We start from the raw sequence: 22693 nt of genomic DNA, 5'->3' as shown, positions 1-22693 counted from the left end.
GAAACAAGAAGAAGGTACTGTGATACAAGTGGACAACAAGTCGGTCATTGAGTTGGCAAAGAATCTGGTCAACCATGAAAGGAGCAAGCACATTGATGTGCGTTTTCATTTCATCCGAGAACAAGTAAAGGAAGGCAATGTGGAACTGGTGCACGTGGGAAGCTGAGATCAAGTTGTAGATTTGTTTACAAAACCACTACCCACTATGTTGTTCAATAAACTTAAATGTATTAGCCATTGTGGGTAACTAGCCGTTGTAAGAAACTAGTTGTTGGGTGATTAATGTACTAGTCATTGGATAGTTAATGCACTAATCGTTAGGTAGTTAATGTACTAGTTGTTTATAGTCGTTGGGAGTATAACATACGAAAATTGTAAGCTTATAAATTGTATTGTTGATGGCATGAATAAACACAACAAAAAGTGAATAAATTTTTTCATCCAAGAGCCTTTTTCTCCTAACAGGATAAAGGCATGGCGATGGAGTGAAGATTCACTTGCTTTATCAAAAATGCTTTTGCACTATGCATTGTAACAAAAAAAATGAGATTCCCCAAATCACTGAATAATATAAAGAGGATTTCAAGTGGGTGTGAAAAGTAATGTAGAGGGAATAAAAGGGTAAAAACATGGGTCTGAAGTATGAGTTAAAAGATTAGGCTGCTAGCCTCAATAGTGGTGCAGAAATAAAAAGGAGAAATTCTTCCTACACCCCTATATTTCCTTACTATACCCCCATAAACAAGTTAAAAAATTAATTTTTTCCTCTTCTTCCCCTCCTCCCCATAGCACCTCCATGTTTTCCTCCACCTCCATCCCATCTTCTTCTTCCACCTCTACCTCCACCTTCATTTCCTCTTCTTCCTCCACCTCCACTCTCAATAACATTTACAAGTGTTCATTAAAACAAATGGAAATATCACAATAATATGAAATGTAAGGAAGATGAGAATCAATTATGAAAGACATAGAATGTTAGTTTTGAATTTCATAATCCATGTGCATTACGAATTGTAAATGAAAATTATAAATTTGTATTATGAATTGTACAATATAGTATGTAAACTTACATTACGGATTATAAAATTCAGAATATAACTTTGCATTACAGATTGTACAATAATTCATAATGTAATTCTACATTCCGCATTGGACAATCTATAATATCTACGGATTTCACAATCGGAACTATAATTACAACAGGGTATGATTAGAATTTTAAAAGCTAGGGAAGTGCAATAAGAAAATATAGGGGTGCAGAAAGAATTCCCAAAAGTAGATAGTGTGAAAAAAATATATCCACTAGTTGGCCCATTAAAAGAAGAGGTCTGAAAATAAAATGCACGTGGTGTAAGTTGCAAAAAAATTAAATGGACTTGAAACAAGGTGTAAAATGATAGACTATTGCTTACTACACCTTAACAAATTTCTCTCACCACCCTATCTTTTGGAAATTATATACAATTAGTTATTTATGCTTTTCAGTATATCTCAATCTTATACATAATGTATAACATAAATAGTTACTTAACATTTTTTAATATAATTTAACATCATGAGTTGATTTCTAAATCTGGTTCTTTACACTTTGTAATGTATAATGTTTTTTAAAATGTCAAAGTTATACGGACTACAGTAACTTTTACTTTCTAACGATACTAAAATCTCAATGATGTATGAAATAATAAGAATTTTCTTAACCTCTGCTAATTACAAACAATTTTCATTGAAATCGGTTAAAAATGCATGGTTAATACTTAATATAATCTAATTTAATTGTTTTAAAAAAGAAACTTTTCTAACCTATTTTTCTTTCACATGTCATAGCGTCACACTCTTACCGTGTACCTTGATGCAAGTTCATCACATCCCAATTGATCATCACCTGACAACGGATGGAGCGGAAAAGAGGTTTTATTATTTTTATTATTCCATATACAGAAAAAATTCATCCATATCTCGATCTTTAGATCCAACGAATATTAAACTTTTGTCCTATTTCAAAAAATATCAGGTAAATGGTATATATTCGTACTAATACCCATACTCGTTTTCATATTATTTCAATATTAATTAATTAATTTTAGTAAAATAATAAAAAATTACGGTAAAAGAAACATAATATTATCAAATATTGAATATTAAGGGGAGAGTTGTATCTTCAATATCAACTATTTAAGAAGAAATTATAATTATATACATTCACTACAAGAAGATGTCTTATTAGTAACCAATTTTAGTGACTAAAAGTTATTAATCACAGTGACCAATATAGATACCAATTTATAAAATTAAAATTGATTGGTTATTAAAATAGTCACTAATATAAATAAAAAATTATAATTGGTCACTAAATTTGTCACTAATTAATTAGAGACCAATTTAGTAACTAAGTTATTGTGGTAGCCAAAACTTAGGTAGCTAATTTGTAGTGACCAGTTTTCTTTGGTTGCCAAAACTGTGGTAGCTAATCTTAAAAACCAATTTAGTGACCAATTACAATTTTTTACTCATAATAGTAACTATTTTAGTAACCAATAATTTTTTTACTTTGTAAATTTGTATCTAAATTAGTAATTATAATAACTAACAACTTTTGATCACTAAAATGGGTTACTAATGAAATATTTTCTTGTAGTGATTCCAAAATAGAATACCAAATAAAGTTGAATGATAACCAAAACATTTATTTCCCGTAAAAATGGAGACAAATTATTTGTTATCTCTAATAATCAGCCGGCTTTAGAAATTAAGTGATAGGATATAATTATATAGAACACATGTTTAATGTTTGACAACTCCTTTAATGATAAAATTATAATCTCTACATTCAATCTTTAAAAAGATAAAGTTGTAAATCCTCTTATATGATATAACTATCAAAGTCTCTTTTGTATCGAGAAAACTTGTTGAGTTGTAATATTAATACTTAAATCAACTTCTTATGTTTACAAATCAGCTCCTCGTCGTTTCTAGAAAACATAAATTAGCTTTTAAGTATTAGTGTTGGGCAAATTATAACACAATTAATGTCGACTTAACCAATTATAATACGACATAAGCAATTAACTTAAAAAAATAATTTAAAAAGAGTAAAATTGCTTTTAACTTCTTTTTATGATTAAATTTTTGTTTTAGTATTAGATTGGTCGACATTACGTTAATTTTTTAAAAACAAAAAATAAAACTTAAAATATTTTTAAAATTTTTATTGAATAACTATTTGTGTTTTACTTAGGGGACACAAAATTAAAATAAATATTAAAACTAAATAGCATTAATAATGTACACTATAATTTTCTTTAATATTTATATTTATTTAAATTGGTGTTAATTAACAAAATGTTATAAAAAATATTTATTATTAATTTATATATATATATATATATATATATATATATATATATATATATATATATATATATATATATATATATATATATATACTTAAGTCAGTGTTGATTAAGTCAACATTAGTCATATGAAAACTAAAATGAATATTATTAAAAATAAATAACTTTATTCATTTTCAGTATTTTATTTATTTAAGTTATCATATGCTTAGCCGACGTTAAATTATATATTTTAAATTTGTGTGTTTTCCATTAAACATGGATTGTAGATTATTTTTAATCTAAAGTTCTAGATTTAAAGATGATGAATCTTCTTGCTCATAATTTATTTCTTTCACTTTCTACATAAATCTCATCACACTCATTTTTTCTATTCATATTCATAAGTCTTCTCACACTCATATCTTTCATCCACACTCTCTTTCACTCACATTCATTTCTTTCATCACACACATCTTCATCATCTACATTTTTTTTTCTCACCTTCTTCATTCATATTCTTTTTCTCGTCTACTTCATTCATACTCATGTGTTCATCTACAATCATCTGTTTCATTTACACTCATCTCCTTAATTCATAATAATTATTTCTTTAATTTTTTTGTTATATTTTTTGAAAATGGAGGCATTATATAATTATTTTAAAGTTATCGTCATTAACGTTAACCAAATTGATGCAAAATTAAACTGATATTAAAATAATAAAAAAAACGTCTTAAGAACTACTTTAACTAAAAATTGATGGTGAATTATCGTGGACTAAGTTATTTAGAGCCGATCTTGAAGAATCGATACTAAAGAATTAGCATCATAATTTTAGTGTTGCATACACCTCGGACATAAAGTCATCATTAATAACTATTCAACGTCAACCTTTACTTATTAAAGTTAGTTTTTGTCTACGCTAAATACCCATCTTCTTGAATATTACTACTTTTTCTTTCTTAAATAATACTCGATTTAAACTTTTTTATAATATTCACTTCAAAGAAACAGAAAACTTGGCACAAGTTTGGCTTATGGATTCTCTTTGAACTTCATTCAGACTTTGCATATAGGTCCTTCTCTCTCTCTCTCTCCAAAGTACGAAAGTAAAGAAAAGAATGAGCATCCTCGTTTCTATACTTGCCCTCTTATCAAGGAAATGGCAAAGCACATATACCTCCCTACACAAAAGTATGTAAACAAAACTATAAAAGAATAGCAAGCTGCATATATATATAAAAAACTGAAGAGAATTTTAAAAAGTAACAAAATAAAGGAGGAGATGGGAAATATGAATAATAAAGAGAAGATATTATCAATTTTAGAATAAATATTTCATTGATTTAACGGAAAATATTGTAAAATTCTTATTCTTCTCATAAATCTAATATTAAGTATACAAACTTTCCATAATAAAGAATATATTATATATTTCTTGAGTTCGCTGTATTGTTAAGCTCACTATATCTAAAGTATTATTGCTTAAAAGATAGCTTGTAATAATTAAGGGAAAAAATGTTTATAAAACTCATGTTAATATTAATTTGTAAACAATACGACAGTTTTCTGTCCAATGAAATGGAAGAGGTTATAATAATCAAAACTTGTACATTCTAACAATCATATAAAGTTAGCCATTTCAAATTCCATGTCTAAGGAAAAGGGTTGATTGTGTAGTGTAATTCAGACACTCTTTCTTCTTGTTCCCTTATGCACGTCCTGGGTTTCTCAAACTATATTGAGAGGTATACTTTGAGTTTTCTTTCAGTTTTCATGTTGTTAATTAAATTATCTTTTGATGCTTCAATTTTTTTTTTTTAATTACTTTGAAGCTATGAAAATGCATGTTTTTAGTTGAAAGCCCACTTTGGTAGTTTGGCTCACTTTTCTGCAAGACATTGTACAAGTAAGTTCTCTACAACATGCATTGGATCTCTTAGTGTTCTTCTCACTGAATTTTCATGGTTGTTTTCTTTTATTTTGATGACTTCAGTGGTAAAAGTACAAGTGTTTAGAATTTGAAGTTTGAAGGGTTTTGATTGCTTTAATATTATAGCCATTTGATGATGAAAAACATCTTCCTTTTCTCTAAATGTTAAGATCAATATTGTGAGTAAAAATTCTTTCACCACCATGCATTTTGCAAAGAATCACTAAAACTTTTAGTAGTTGGATGATTAAATGGCACATTTCATAAACCCTCACTCATAAAAGTCCAAAGACTTTGGAGCTTTATGTGTTATATGGGATTTAACATAATCATCATACATCATGTTGGAATTGTAATGAGATTGGGAATAACAAATAGACATAATTTTTTTTTAATTTTATTTTTCAATCCAATAATAGGTACTTCTGAAAATGATAATAGCATTGAAACTAAAGATGATGAAGAATGGATTTCATATTTTAGCTTTTATCTGGAAGTCTAGAAATATAATAACGTTGTTGATGATTATGTAATGATGTATTTTTTGTCTCCATTTTTTAGTATTAATTATTCTTCAAATCCATTATACTATCAAAGAATTATTGGTAGCCTACATTCTCTCCTTGAAACTAACATGTTATAACAAGTCGCATTTCCTCTAATGCGTTGAATAAAAGTTTATTTTATATAACCAAAATGTAAAATATATATAAAAATAATATTTAATGTATGAATTACTATTATAATTAAAAGTTATGATGTATAATATACTTTAAAAAAATATAAATTATAGTTTATATTTGTGATAAAAATAATATCGCAATACAAGGCTATATTTAATTATTAGTAATTTAAAAATATTATTAAAATTGACGATGAAAATGATAAATTGAAGTAGATATGATATCAATAACATCCAAAATTACTACAAAAATAATTTCCGAAAAACGTTCTTACATTTTGACAATATATTTTATTATTTTATTTATATGTGGAGGATAGTCCATTTGCATGATCAGTATAATGAACTTGAAGGGATACAATGAAAATGGTATGTTTATATATATAAAAACTTTTAAAGTATTTGAAATCAAGATTTAACACTATAAGAAAATGTTTCATTAGTATCCAAGTTTAGTGACCAAAAGTTATTAGTCACTGTAGTGACCAATTTAGATATCAATTTAAAAAATAAAAATTATTGGTTACTAAAATAGTCACTATTATAAATAAAAAATTATAATTAGTCACTAAATTGGTTAGTAATTAATTAGAGACCAATTTAGAAACTGAATCATTTTGGTAGCTAAAACTTAGGTAGCTACTTTTAGTGACCAATTTCCTTTGGTAGCCAAAACCATGGTAGCTAATTTTGAAGACCAATTTAGTAACCAATTATAATTTTTTATTCATAATAGTGACTATTTTAGTAACCAATAATTTTTTACTTTGTGAATTGGTATCAAAATCGGTTACTATAATAACTAACTACTTTTAGTCACTAAAATTAGTTACTAAATAAGCATTATCTTGTAGTGTAGGCAATATTTACAGTCATTTTTTACAACTTTACTCTTCTAAATCTTAGATTAATATCTAACAGGGAAAATGTTCGAATAAATTGTTATTAGTACTATCAAAATGTTAAATAATTTGTCAGCTACATAAAAAGAAAAACTAACCAAGTTGCCCCAAGGGATGTAAATGTATAAATGAAAAAAATAATGCAACACAAGCTAAACAAATAGATTGTCAGCATATTCATATAATGACCTTAAGTGGCAAAATTTCTTGGAAGAAGTCGACTTCCGAGAGGCATTTTAAGAGAAGATACCAGAAAGATTCATTCTCAATTATGAGTAAACTCATGATAGGAATACATCACTTTTGACTCAAGAGAGACCTTAAGACAATATAGGATTGTAAATTTCTTTCATTATATATCACATATCTTGTTTATTTATATGAATGTTGGACTTTTAATACACGTCAATCTTTAACAATATCTAATTATGAGTTAATTTCACATTGGACCCTTCTTCTTGATGGGAAACATTTATTAATACGAGTACCAGTAGTGACCTATATTTATATTGTTGGGGACACACTTTCTTGAAACCTCTTGTTATGAAGACTTTTGTTTCAAAGAATTCAAAATCCTAGGATCCTTCATCTACTCCATATTGTACTTTTCTGAATCAACCATCAAGACAAATTTGACTATGATACCACTTTCATGTTTTCTTCTTTGGAATTCATGTTACTTATCTTTTCAAAAAAACAGGTCCATAGAAACTTGTCAATGTTACTCGACTTTGTTATAATATTTGTTAGGCTTTCATTGAATTGAATCTTCTACATATCTACACTTCTTTCTTCTACTAATTCTCAAACAAAATGGTAGAGTACATCTATATGGTTTGTCTTTGAATGAAAGATAAGATTCCTTGCAATGTACAAGGCAATCTGCCTGTTGCAACATCACTTTTAAGTTTCTTGTGCCTAAGTTTCTCCATTCCAGATATCTTCTTTTCATGCTTCGATAGATGCCACATACTTAGCTTTTTGTAGACAAAGCTACAATATCTTGTAACTTGGATAACCAATTATAATTCTCTCTCATTGACATGTAAACACATAGTAGTGGATATCCTATTATTTAGATCACCTGCATAATCTGAATCAACATAGCCTCTGATAACTAATTATGATTCTCCAAAACATAATGCAAGATCCGAGTTTTCTTTTATGTATCTAAAGATGCTCTTAATATCACTTCAATGATCTTCACTAGGATTTGTCATAATTTACTAATTGCTACAATACATAAGGCTCCTCAATCCTAATGCATATAATACTCAAGACATTTTCATCCTCTCTACTTCATTACAAGGACTAGTACTCAAGGAGAATTTACACTTGATAGAAAGTGGGGGTAGAAATTTGCTCACAATTTTTCATGTTGAAGTGTTGTACGACTTTCAATAATTAATTCTTTTGAGAAAATCAAACCTCAATTTGTTTTTTGTTTCAATGAATTATATCCCTAAAATCTTGTTTATTGTTCTCAAGTCCTTCATACCAAACTCACTAGTAAATTGTATCTTAAATTCTTGAATTTGTTAGGATATACCATCAATATGTCATGCACATACAACAATAAAATGATAAAATCACTTTTGTCAAACCTACTGTAATTGGTACAATGGTCTCAACTAATATATTGCAACCAAAGTTAATGATGAAAGAATCAAATATATTGTGCCAACATATGGGCCCTTACTTTAGATCTTACAAAAATTTGGTCAACCTACAAAACAAATTTTCCTCTTCTTTAAAGTCTTCTTATTGGAGCATATATATTTTCTCTTCAAGTTATCAATGAAGAAAAGATAGTTTTTACACCTAATTGCTCAAGAGGTAAATCAAATGTAAAACACATGTCAGGAATAACTTTGGTTAAGGTCAACCTAACAATTGGAGTATAATGCCAATGCCTCCTTTATGAGTAATTTTACTACCAATCTAAAATTATATTATTCCACTATATTTCTTTCAACTCATTCGGTGGTATAACCAATGACTTTTCAACCTTTTGGAAGTTCAACTAGTTTCTATCTTATTCCTATGAAAACGTTTATTTTTTTTTATTGCATTATTATTATCCATATAGAAGTATATGAACCATTACAACCTCTTGAAAAGTTAAAGGTGACCTTTCTTCATTTAAAAGACGATCACATCATGGTTGTTATAACATATTGTGAGTGCCAATGTAGTTTAAATTTTTCTTATGGAAATTGTTGAAGTCCTACATTACTAAGCTTATTTGATTATTATTCTTTATGCTCTTGTCATGACTTAGAAGAGTCATCTAAAGGTTTCTTTGTTATCTATACTATAGAAGTGTCCTTTGTAAACTTTCATTCTTTTTTCTCCTTTTGTAGTTCATTTTCTACATAGACTACTAACAACAACCCATTAGGTAGTGGGATTTTACAAACAATAACCCTTTACATTGTCAACATAAGCCAAGAATATAATTTTCAATCTAAGTTTGTTCTATCTCGAGACGTGTACATCACACACACTTGTTCAAATCAATTGAATTTACATTGTAGTTCATTTTCCTTTCCAAATCCTCAATGAGGTCTTCAAATCAATTGTGGTTGATGACTTTTTACTTATCATATAACAAATGGTTTTAACTACTTCTCATAAAGACTTAAGCACTTCCATTGTTCTCAGCATAACACTTATTCTATCTAGAAAAGCTATTGTGAAACAAAAATTATCTTGTAATACCTTTGTATTTGCAGAATGCTAAAAAATTTCTATTTACATATTGTCCTCCATTATCCTGTCTTAAGAAAAATTTCAAGGTATGATCATTTCCTACAAACACAAATGATCCTCCTAAGATAGGTTAATAAATGTAAAACCAATCCTAGTGTAGAGTCATGTATCAAGGTGAACTTGAATCCACTATCCATCAGTCATGAAATGATTTTCCACCACTAGAGTGAATTACTAATTTGTTAACCAAAATATCTTTGTCTTTTTAGATACTTGCGACATAACCTTGTATGGTTGGTGCATCAAAGTTTCCACCCTTATTATTCTTATTCCAACAATATTTCTTCATAAGCCCTCTCACAATGATAGGATTTGAGATTTTTCCTTTTTAAAGACTTTGATCTACTACGATTTTGATTCCCACTAGAGTTATGTATTGTTGATCTACCTTTTATCATCATTAAATCCTCCCGTTGATCAAAAATCACTAAATCCTCTGTTTGCTTTGAATTTTTCACCATTTTTTCCTTACTTTGTCAACTAGATTATTCTTCAAGAATTGCTTTGGAACATTCTCAAAGTGTAAGTGTCCATCAATATTGTTATTTGTTGATCATGAGTCGATAAGAAGAATAGAAGCTTTAAAGTAGAAGCTTCAAACTTTCGTTTTCAACTATGTGGGTATTTGTTATCGAAAGTTAGGAAAACAAGGTGTTCAAATTGTTGATGTGGTTTATCACCAATGTGAACTTATTCATTCAAAAAGTATAGAGTTTTATCTTCAACAATTTGATAAGAATATCTCAAATCTCCTTTCTAGTATTCAATTATGCAATACTATATAAAAGAAAACTACATTGTCATATCTAAGCGAGTATTTACAACAACATTGTCATTAATTTCTTTCCACTCCTAACCCATGATGTTCAAGAGTCTTTCTTGAATTTGCATCTACACAATTATCTCTCTCAAAATTGGCTTCATCTTCAACTTTCAAAATGAGAATTTATTCCCGTTGAACTTCTTTATCTCATATTTTGTTGTTATGGCTTTAAAACTTATTTGTATATTGTCTAATGGAACAATAACGGTAGACTATGAACTAGTACATTGATTAAGTTCCTAGAAAAATGGGTAGGCCATTGATGGACATTCAAATACCAAGTTTTTCCTTTGTCAAAACTTTCCTCCACATGTATTTTCACTCTACAACACTATATGTTAGTAACTTTTTTTTATGTGAAAGGTCATATTATATAGTAAGCATCACATGATACTATGGAATTCCAAATTGGTGATGTATGTTCATATCACACTCAAAATCTCATGAACCACGATTCTAACTAAAATTAGAGCATGAATCATGCACAGAACTAAATTTGCATCTCACTCTAAAACAGGTGGGGTCACATGACTTGGTTCGAAAAAACCCTATGCTTTGTTTTATTGTGGGAATTGAGCTGAAAGAGATGCATACCAATTCTTGCTCATCCTTACTCTGATTGTCATGAATGATTTCTTTAGCACTGTAGCGTCGCCCATGTGAAAAAAAAAAGGTAGTGGCAATGCCCATGAAAAAACAAAGAGGGAACAACAACACCCATGTGAAAATAAAGAGCCTACGATACAACATGAGAGAAGACAACCCTAATGTTGTCTCTTTCTTTTTTATTCTCCTTGGGCCAAACATTTATCAACCCAAACTTTTTTTTTTCATTTAACAAAGGAATTGAACCATATAACCCTACTCAATCTAAGTATTATAACATTAACCTAATTTTGTAGTGATACAACCACTCCTTTTTTTAATATCGTTGTTATTATCATTTATATATTTACATGCTTATATTTCTTGTATTTTTTAAATGTTTATAAATCTTACAATTCACAGTACAAAAATACGATTAAAATTAACTCTTCCATACATAACTATATCGTAATTCAACTACCATATTGAGTCAATAGAAACATAACACAATCAACAATGAAGATTTGATGTCACTTGTAGATTCTTTAAGATCAGATGACAAAAAATTTTATATTATGAACAAATATATATAAGAAACCAAGATATCATAGTCTTTTTAACTCTCAATTGTAATATTAACTATGCTTTTGTAACCATTCTAGCAAATCTTCTACCTCTCTATCTAATAGTTGCACATTGTAAATTACATACCCCTAAACTAAGGATTCTGCACATGATGCTTGATATTATGTGCTTAAGTCAAGTCAAAGGTTGTCTACTTATAACCATAGTCTTCGTGAATAAATAAATCAATCCTAACATTTTTTTCCTCATTTTTTTTTCAACCAAGTAGCTTATGTATATATTTTTCAAAACTATAATATTATGAAGGAAATATAATCTATATGTATGTACTTTTCCTACAAGGTAATCTCTCATTGAACAACAAAATGCTAATCATGATTCATAAAAATTAAGGAATTGTGCATTAAGTTTTTATTGACATCTAAATTTCAGGTAAGCTAATCATTTGAACACTATGTGCAAGACAATTCGAATGCATGGATTCCCAGCTAAAGTTTCAGCTGAAGAGGTGAGGAAATTTTTGGAACAAAATACAGGCCCTCAAAGTGTTCATGCTGTAGAGGTTGAGCAGCTCAAAGATGAAGATCCTACCACACATGTTAAGGTTAAATTTACAAACACAAAAAGTGTTGAAACAATCTTGGTCTTAGTTACTCAACACCTATCATACGGTGACCATGTTTTAAATGCTACAGAAATAGAACTTGACCTTTTGCCAAAGCAGAGAAACTTTTCTCACAGCATGGATGACATAGCAGTGCACTTTGGATGTCAAACATCCAAGAACAAACTTAGTGTACTCTGGGAACATCCAAGCGCTTCAGTCAAATTCGGGTCCAGACTGAGAAAGATGTATATATTTTTCCATTATTTGTTAGTGGATTATAAGCTGCAGATTTCTTCTGAGAGTATGTCACGTATTGAGCTGCATCACTCACATGATTTAACCAAGAAGCTTCTCCTTTTCCAGGTTAGTTTTCTACATACTTGTTGGATGTCCATATCAACTAGAGATAAGACCAACTCACAATATATAAGTGAATGTAAATCTAACTTTACAAGTCAATTTTATAAGATTGAGTCAGGCTTAAAATTCACTTCTTAACAATTCAATCCCTTGAAATGATTCAAGAAACAGGGACAAATACACATCCACAAGTCAAAACTTCATATATTCTTTCAAGTATCATATCAACTAAGGTTGGGTAATATATCCATATATCACCCTTTTGGGAAGTCACACATTGATTAACTCAATCAACTTATATATGTTAGGATAAACTTAAATTAGGAGTTATTGAGCAGACTTTATGAGTGGTTACATTTGTGATGTTTTAGGAGAGGAAAGGTCAAAAGTTTTATGTGTTATGTTTTGGATGTTAATGGTGATTAGTGTTATGTTTTTATAATAATTGGAGACATTATGGCTTGCAGATGAAAAGCCAAATGTAAGTCCTATAAATTGTAGTGTCTTGCTCATATGAAATACACAAGTGAAATAAATCATATTTTCAGAGATAGAGTGCCTTTGCTAACAAAGTGGTATCAAGAGCCAGTTAGCCTGAGTGTCTGAGAGTGAAAAAGTGTGAATGATGGCCAACAATATGTCCTTACCCCAGCTGACACAAAAATCCGACTATGATAAGTGGAGCATGCAAATGAAGGCTTACCTCGGATCCCAAGACGTGTGGGATGTAGTTCAAGGTGGCTTTGAAGAGCCATAGGATTTTGATGAACAGACAGTTGCCCAGATTGTTGCGTTGAAAAAAGCACGAGGCAAAGATAGGAAAGCTATGTATGCATTGTACCGAGCTGTGGACGATGCAGGCTTTGAGAAGTTAGCAAATGCTACGACTTCAAAAGAGGCGTGGGAGATCTTGGAGAAAACATATAAAGGAGATGATTGTGTGAAACAGGTTCCTCTTCAAGCTCTCAGAGGAGAGTTTGAGAGGTTGCTGATGAAGGAGAACGAAGGGGTAACCGAGTTCATATCTCGGGTGGAGACTGTGGCAAACCAACTTGGCAAGAATGGGGAGCCATTGCCTGAAAATCGAGTTGTGGAGAAAATTTTGAGGTCATTGACAATTGACTTCGACAACATTATGTGTGCTATAGAGGAATCCAAAGACCTCTCAAAGCTCACGGTGGAGGAGCTTGCTGGGTCCCTAGAAGCGTATGAACAAAGAAGAAGAAAGACGAAGGAAGACTACTTTGGCCAAGCACTCCAAGCAAAGACAAATTTCCAGGAGAAAAAGGCGTTTTATACTCAGAACACTCAAAGTAGAGGAAGAGGCCGGGGAGGTAGAGGAAATGGTCGCAGTGGCCGAGGTCGAGGCGGACAGGAAGTAGAGAGAGAACATACCAGCAACCAAAATTGGCGCGGGAGAGGACGCGGTTCGTGGAGAGGAGGTCGGGTGAGCAACTCAAACGTTGAGTGCTACAAATGTGGCAAGTACGGTCACTATGCAAAGGATTGTAACTCGAATAGGTGTTACAATTGTGGTAAAGTTGGGCACTTTGCAAAAGAGTGTCGATCTGAAAGTAAGAAGGAAGTGACAACCAATTTTCTCACAGAAGATGTTGAAGAGAATGGAGGGTTGTTGATGATGTCAATAGCCGAGGATATGCAATTGAACAACTTGACAAGACAACAAAGCAGTTCAACCAACTTGATGTGGTACCTTGACACAAGAGCAAGCAATCACATGTGCGAAGATGAGCACTTCTTCAAAGACTTAGCTAAAGTAGAAGTTGGAGATGTGTCTTTTGGAGATGATTCAAAGGTTGCGGTAAAAGGTTGAGGAACGATATGGTACATGCAGAAGGATGGTTGAGTTGGGGAAATTCAAGATGTGTACTATGTACCTTATCCCAAAAGTAACATTTTGAGCATGGGACAGCTGATGGAAAAGGGTTACTCGGTTTCAATGAAAGATCGAGTACTAGACTTGAAGGACAAATTTGGACGTTTGATTGCTTGCGTAGAGATGAAGAAAAACCGGATGTATAAGTTGAAATTAAAGATCATACAAGAGAAGTGTTTGAAACTTGATGTCCAGGATGAGACAATGATGTGGCACTTCCGGTTTGGTCACTTACATTTTGATGGGTTGATGGAACTAGTGAAAAAAGGTATGGTGCATGGACTGCCAAGCATGGAGTTCAAAAGTAAATTGTGTGAAGAATGTATACTCGGCAAACAGTCGAGGACTTCGTTTCCGAGAAATGCCAAGTACCAAGCAAAGGAACAACTGGGCCTAATTCATACTAACGTGTGTGGACCAATTACTCCTGAATCCTTCAATGGTAAGAGATACTTTATTTCTTTTGTAGATGATTTTTCACGAAAGACATGGGTATACTTCTTGAAGGAAAAGTCTGAGGTGTTCAAGGTGTTCAAGAAGTTTAGAGTGATGGTGGAGAAGGAGATAGACAAACACATTAAGGTTGTTCGGTCTGATAGGGGAGGTGAGTTCACATCAACAAAGTTCATGAAGTACTGTGAGGAGCACGGCATAAGAAGATTTTTGACAGCCTCATACTCACCACAACAGAATGGTGTAGCTGAGAGGAAAAACCGAACTATTCTTGATATGGTTCGGTCCATGATGAAGAGTAAGAATATGCCAAAGGAGTTTTGGGCAGAAGCCGTACAGTGTGCCATTTATATACAAAATAGGTGTCCACATGCAAGGTTGAATGAAAAGACACCACAAGAAGTATGGAGTGGACAAAAGCCGAGTGTGTCTCATCTCAAGGTGTTTGGCAGTGTAGCATATGCCCATGTACCAAGTCAGCAAAGAACGAAACTCGAGGATAGGTGCAAGAAGTGTGTGTTTATTGGGTATGATGAGATGACAAAAGCCTACAAATTGTTAGACCCAATAAACCAAAAAGTGATAGTAAGTCGTGATGTTCGAGTAGATGAAACCAATGAGTGGAGTTGGAACAACTCAATTGAAGAGATGAGTGGAGATACTAGCTCGTCAATTTCTATACCACCGGCTACAGAAAATTTTGAAACCACTGATGATGAAGATGAACCCCGACGACCCAGAATACGAACAATACAAGAATTGTATGAGTCTACTGAACAGGTACATGTTATTTGTCTTTTGGCAGGTTTTGAGAACATAACCTTTGAGGAGGCAGTGCAAGATAAGAATTGGAGACTTGCAATGGATGAGGAGATCGATGCAATTGAGCGCAATAACACATGAGAGTTGTCCAATCCCCCAACAGGAGCTCGACCCATTAGTGTGAAATGGGTATACAAGAAGAAGATGAATGCTCAAGGTGAAATAGAGCGTTACAAAGCCCGACTTGTTGCTAAGGGCTATAAACAAAAGGAGGGAATTGACTATGTTGAGGTGTTTGCGCCAGTCACTAGAATGGAGACGGTTCGACTGCTAATTTCAATGGCAGCTCAGCATAAATGGTCGATCTATCAAATGGACGTGAAGTCAGCGTTTCTGAATGGAATCCTGGAGGAAGAAGTTTATGTTGAACAACCACTGGGATACATGAGAAGAGGAGAAGAGAAGAAAGTACTAAGATTGAAGAAAGCTCTTTATGGGTTGAAGCAAGCTCCTCGGGCATGGAATTACCGTATTGACAAGTACTTCAAGAAGAAAGGATATAAGCAATGTCCATATGAACATGCTCTGTACATAAATAAAAGTAAAGGTGATGTAATGTTTGTTTCTCTTTATGTAGATGACCTTATATTCATGGGGAACAATGCTGAGATGATTCAAGAATTCAAGGACATAATGACAAAGGAGTTTGAGATGATAGACATGGGATTGATGGAGTACTTCCTTGGCTTGGAAGTCAAACAGGGTGAGAAAGGCATTTTTGTGTCCCAAGAAAGATATGCCGAGGAGATCTTGAACAAGTTCAAGATGACAAACTGCAACCCGGTTTCGACCCCAATGGAACTGGGTACAAAACTCTCAAAGTTTGATGGAGGAGACCGAGTTGATGCCAGTAAGTACCGAAGCTTGGTTGGAAGCCTTCGCTATCTGACGAGTACAAGGCCAGACTTACTACTAAGTGTTGGAATAGTAAGTCGGTATATGGAGGAGCCGAGCTACAGTCATTGGAAGGTTTTGAAGCGAATATTAAGGTATATTCGAGGAACGATATCACTCGGACTATACTATACTAAGTCGGACAACTACGAACTAGTAGGGTACTCAGATAGTGATTGGTGCGAAGATGTAGACGACCGGAAAAGCATATCCGGGTATGTATTTTTCATGGGCCACACAACGTTCACTTGGCTTTCAAAGAAGCAACCCATAGTAACATTGTCAACGTGTGAAGCCGAGTATGTTGCAGCATCATGGTGTGTATGTCATGCGGTATGGCTTAGAAATCTTCTAAGCAAATTAAAGATGAAACAAGAAGAAGGTACTGTGATACGAGTGGATAACAAGTCGGCCATTGAGTTGGCAAAGAATCTGGTCAACCATGAAAGGAGAAAGCACATTGATGTGCGTTTTCACTTCATCCGAGAACAAGTAAAGGAAGGCAACGTGAAACTGGTGCACGTGGGAAGTCGAGATCAAGTTGCAGATTTGTTTACAAAGCCACTACCCACTGTGTTGTTCAATAACTATAAAAATCTAATCGGAATGAAGGATGGAAGAAGTATTTAAGTTTACGGGGGAGTTTTGTTAGGATAAACTTAAATTAGGAGTTATTGAGCAGACTTTATGAGTGGTTACATTTGTGATGTTTTAGGAGAGGAAAGGTCAAAAGTTTTATGTGTTATGTTTTGGATGTTAATGGTGATTAGTGTTATGTTTTTATAATAATTGGAGACATTATGGCTTGCAGATGAAAAGCCAAATGTAAGTCCTATAAATTGTAGTGTCTTGCTCATATGAAATACACAAGTGAAATAAATCATATTTTCAGAGATAGAGTGTCTTTGCTAACAATATATACAATTTTGCTAAATATCAATTCGTTCTATAAGATGAAATTTGACCACATAGTAAAGCTTATATCTTGATAATTGTTTGTTCTTGCATGCATATGTGAAGGGGTATTGTATAACTTTTCAGTTATTGTCAATTGATTTTGAGATGAAATTTGACATCACTGGTTTCAAATTTGACTAATTAACCTCACTTTAGATATATTATATTTGAACAAGTGCAACTTCTGCATAAAACAGTGCTACAGAAGCAACATAAAAGTGTAGAAAATGCTTTCTGCTATAGTTCTTTTCCACAGCATCGTGTAAAAACTTAAGAACTTAACTATTTTACTTTAACATGAACCTGTTCTGGTAGCTGAAGCTTGACTATCGTAGTATATGATAAAACTGAATATTTTGGTCGACTTGATAACTACAAAGAAGAAATCTTATTCTTCCACTTTCTCTTCCAATTGTTAGTTACGCAACGCTCCTCTGATCTATGAGAAAGATGTATCCAAAAGCAAATATTTTAAGGAGGCTAGTGACAACCATTGGTTTCGAGGAGTAGATTTCACCCCATCATGCAGCATCGGACAATCTTCTACTTTATGTTTTGAGCTTCCAAAAAGTGTTGAAGTCCCAAAGTTCAATCAGCACTATCGTAATTATAATGAAGTTGACGACAGTGTCTTTACTCTTGAGAGAAAACACCTTGGTTTCTCTTCTAACTTGAATTTTGTCCCCATTGTGATCCCTCCAGAAGGCTTCAACTTGCCATACAAAATTTTGTTCAAAATCAACTCACTAATTCAGCATGGATGTCTTCCTGTTCTGGCAATTGACATCGATTTTTTTCAACTGGTTGACCCTGGAAAAGTAAAGCTTGAATATATAGAAAGTGCCCTGCACAGATTAGATCAAATAAAAGTATGCTGCTATGAACCTGCACGATGGTTGGAGAAACAGTATAAGAAATACTCAGAAAATAGTCTACTTCCAATAATTAGTGCTATATCTTTGGATGATGGGTTGGTCTATGTGCACAGAGTGCAAGTAACTCCATCCAAAATATATTTCTGTGGACCTGAAGTGAACCTTTCTAACCGGGTTTTGCGCAACTATCCTGAAGACACTGATAACTTTCTTCGTGTTTCCTTCCTTGATGAAGACATGGATAAACTTCACTCATCAGATTTGGTGCCACGTTCATCTTCTGCGGACATGGACAGAGAAACAAAGCTTCATGAGAGGGTGCTGGCAACACTTAAAAATGGCATAGAAATTGGTGATAAGAAATTTGAGTTTCTTGCATTCTCACCAAGTCAATTGCGGGATAACTCTGTGTGGATGGTTGCATCAAGAGCTGGACTTACTGCATCTGATATAAGAAAATGGATGGGAGAGTTTCATGAAATCAGAAATGTTGCCAAATATGCAGCGAGGCTGGGCCAATCATTCAGCTCTTCTAGGGAAACAGTGAGCGTTGGCAGACATGAAACTGAAATTATTCCTGATGTAGAATTTAGAAGGGGTGAAACCAAATACTGTTTCTCTGATGGAATTGGGAAGATATCTTATGAACTGGCTCAAGAAGTGGCTGAGAAATGTGGTTGTAGGGATAATACTCCATCTGCATTTCAAATCAGATATGGAGGGTACAAAGGTGTTGTTGCTGTTGATCCTACCTCATCAACTAAACTGTCCTTAAGAAAGAGCATGTGCAAGTACAAGTCAGAAAACACAAAATTGGATGTTTTGGCATGGAGCAAATACAAACCTTGTTACCTTAATCGTCAAATAATCGCTCTCTTGTCCACCCTGGGGGTTCAGGACAGAGTCTTCAGAAAGAAACAAAGAGAGGTCCTTAATCAACTCAAAGTGTTATCAAGAAGGCCCTTGATGGTATTAGACTATATGTCCACAGGAGAGATTGCAAAGGTTTTAAAGGAAATGCTCATTTGTGGCTTTCATCCAAGTAAGGAACCATTTCTTTCCATGATGTTGCAAACATTATATGCATCAAAACTTCAGGAATTGCAGCTCAAAACTAGGATACTTGTTAAGAAGGGTAGAGCATTGTTAGGATGCTTGGATGAAACTAGGACTCTAAAATATGGAGAGGTATTTGTGCAGATAGCTCACCAAAGAAATAAACAGAATCTTGCTATGTCCTCTCTTTCTTCTAATAGAAATGCATCCAACAAAAGCAAACATATTGTTAAGGGAAAGGTAGTTGTAGCCAAAAATCCCTGTCTACACCCTGGAGATGTGCGAGTTTTAAGAGCAGTGGATGTGCCTTCTCTGCATCATATGGTGGACTGTGTTGTTTTTCCACAGAAGGGGAGAAGGTATGATTTCCATTTTACTATTTCAGCCACTACCATGGCAAATTGATGGAAGAGATTACATTTTCAATGTGTATGGTGTTTTCTGACTTCATTTATATTTTTCTTGTAGACCACATCCCAATGAATGTTCTGGAAGTGACTTGGATGGAGATATCTACTTTGTCAGTTGGGACCCTGATCTTATTCCTCCTCGTCAGGAAAATCCCATGGATCATGCACCATCTCCAGTTGTGAATGTGGATCATGATGTTACATTACAGGTATGATCTAACAGCAGAGCTTTTTACCTCGTATGAGAAAAAACAAAAGATCGTCTATCAGATAACTCCATCCATCCACTAGTTAGGTTAATCCATGATGTATTTTAATTAGCAGTTGGGAATCATTCTAACAAACTATGAATAAGGGATAGAGAAAATATATGTAGAAATAGAGAAACCTTAATTAAAATGCCTTTATTGTCAGTGTTCTTACAAAATTTTACATATCTGCAAAGGTGACTGACTTTGGATCAATGAATCATGCTCAGCACAATGCAATGATAAATAGGATTAAATTTTGTTTGTATAGAAACTAAACTGTGGGATAAGTGTCTGCAAATCTCTCCTTATAAATCGGTTTTGTAGGGTTGAATTAGGTTTAAAGTTCACTTTTCATCGTAAACACAATCTGGGAGCTTTTTCTTATGATTTAATTTGTTGGCAATGACATATCACTATCTGGCTACAGGAAGTTCAGGAGTATTTTGCTCACTACATAGTTAAAGACAGGTTGGGCATTGTTGCAAGTGCACACATGGTGTTTGCTGATAAGGATCCTCAAAAGGCAATGAGTCCTGCATGTATTGAGCTTGCAAAGCTACACTCAGTTGCTGTTGATTTTGCAAAATCTGGTGTGCCAGCAGAAATTCCACAACATCTACGGGTGGAAGAGTATCCTGATTTCATGGAAAAGCCAGAGAGACCAAGTTACCAATCAAATAGCATAATAGGAAAGCTGTATCGTGAGGTGAAGAATGTTGCACAACACAAGAGTCTGACCAAACCCTTCAGAAGAAGAGTGGCAAGGCAATCATACGACCGTGACATGGAGATTGATGGCTTTGAGAAGTACACAGCAAGTGCCAGTGAATACAAGAACATGTATGACTTCAAGTTGGGGAACCTGATGGATTACTATGGCATAGAAACAGAAGCAGAAATCATCAGTGGCAATATCTTGAAAATGTCAAAATCCTTCAGTGAAAGAAAGGACTTGGAAGGAATTAATCATGCTGTGATGTCTCTAAGAAAGGAGGCTAGAAACTGGTTCAATGTGATGATAAAAAACAAGTCAAATTCTCAAGTTGTTGATGATGTTTATGCAGTAGCATCAGCTTGGTACCATGTTACATATCATCCTAGGTACTGGGGATCCTACAATCAAGGACTAAACAGGGATCATTTCCTCAGCTTCCCATGGTGTGTGCATGACACTCTCATCCAGATAAAGAAGGACAAAATCAAACAGAGAACTTTCACAATGAATCACTTGAAAATTCTGAAACTGATTCCACTGTTACTGTGTTTCTTCCTATTGTGGATAATAGTGCCATATCTAAGGAATTGAATGTGTAGCTCAAAGATATTCATTTACTTAATGTATATTCCTTCTTGTCTTGAACAGAATTTTTCATAAAAGCTTAAAAAATGAATTTTTTTTGTAAGTTAAAATTAGTTTATGTTTAAAGATAAATTAATTTATCTAAATTTTTTTAATTTATAAATAAATCAATTTTAAATTACAGATAAATTTATTTCATTTTTATGTTATAATTTTTATCTCAACTAATTATGAATGAGTTTTTTAATATAGATTTTCATACGTAATGATAGACTTATATACATAATTAATGTATGAGTTTTATTTAAAAGTAAATTATAAATGAATAAAGAATAAGTTTATAAGAAGAAAATAAATGGTTATTCTTCTTCATTTCATTCATAATTTTATTTCTTTAAAACTCTTTTCTCTAAATTTTCTATAAGTTTAGAGAAGTGTTTGACAAAGTGTTGTCTTAGTAAGATAGACTAATCAAAAGTGTATTTCGGATAGTTGTTGATTTTATTCTTTTCTTCTATATTTGGTAAATGAGAGATGTTATTGGTATAAAGATTGGTAATTGTTAAGTTATTACTTGGAGTTTTATTGGATTTGTAGAAGTGTTAAGAGAAGTTTTAGCTAATGATGCTACTCTATGATGCACAGATACGATACTTGTATCAGATACGACACGTATTTGATATGTCGATACGTTTATTTTTAAAATAATAGGATACGATACGTGATAGATATGTGATATATGAATAATGAAAAATATATAATAATTCTTACAAACATAATAAATATATGATTGTTAATGTGAGAATCCAAATTTTCTAATTAGAGACCAATTATTTTGGTAGTCAAAACCTTATAGCTAATGTTAGTGACCAATTTAAAAATCAATTCATCATTGAAATTATTTTAATTATCAATTTAGAGACCGATTATAATTTTTTGGAACTATTTTAGTTGTCAATTTGGTCACTATATAGTAACTAATTATTTTTTGTCACTAAAATTAGTCACTATTCAAAGATTTTATTATAGTGTACTACTACTTTATAAATTAGATACTTCATTGATAACTATCGTTAGAGTATCCTAAAGTATCGGACACAATACGTGTCGGATACAGATACGTGACCCAAATTGAAGTATCGGTACATTATAGATGCTACTCAAATAAGAGAAGATATTGCTTACATTTGTTCT

General features: G+C 32.5%; 1 protein-coding gene across 1 annotated transcript; it reads left to right on the top strand.

Annotated features, from left to right (window-relative positions):
- The first annotated feature begins 4984 nt into the window (after window positions 1-4984).
- On the top strand, window positions 4985-21508 carry LOC114173255 (probable RNA-dependent RNA polymerase 1). Its single transcript, XM_028057528.1, has 6 exons — window positions 4985-5083; window positions 5171-5244; window positions 12050-12587; window positions 18027-19897; window positions 20007-20157; window positions 20627-21508. The coding sequence occupies exons 3-6, from the start codon at window positions 12072-12074 to the stop codon at window positions 21503-21505; spliced, it is 3417 nt and encodes a 1138-aa protein (XP_027913329.1). The 5' UTR covers window positions 4985-5083; window positions 5171-5244; window positions 12050-12071; the 3' UTR covers window positions 21506-21508.
- The last annotated feature ends 1185 nt before the right edge of the window (window positions 21509-22693 follow it).

The sequence above is a fragment of the Vigna unguiculata genome, chromosome 2, assembly GCF_004118075.2.
Source record: "Vigna unguiculata cultivar IT97K-499-35 chromosome 2, ASM411807v1, whole genome shotgun sequence".
Classification (NCBI taxonomy): domain Eukaryota; kingdom Viridiplantae; phylum Streptophyta; class Magnoliopsida; order Fabales; family Fabaceae; genus Vigna; species Vigna unguiculata.
This window is presented reverse-complemented; position numbering and strand designations above follow the sequence as displayed.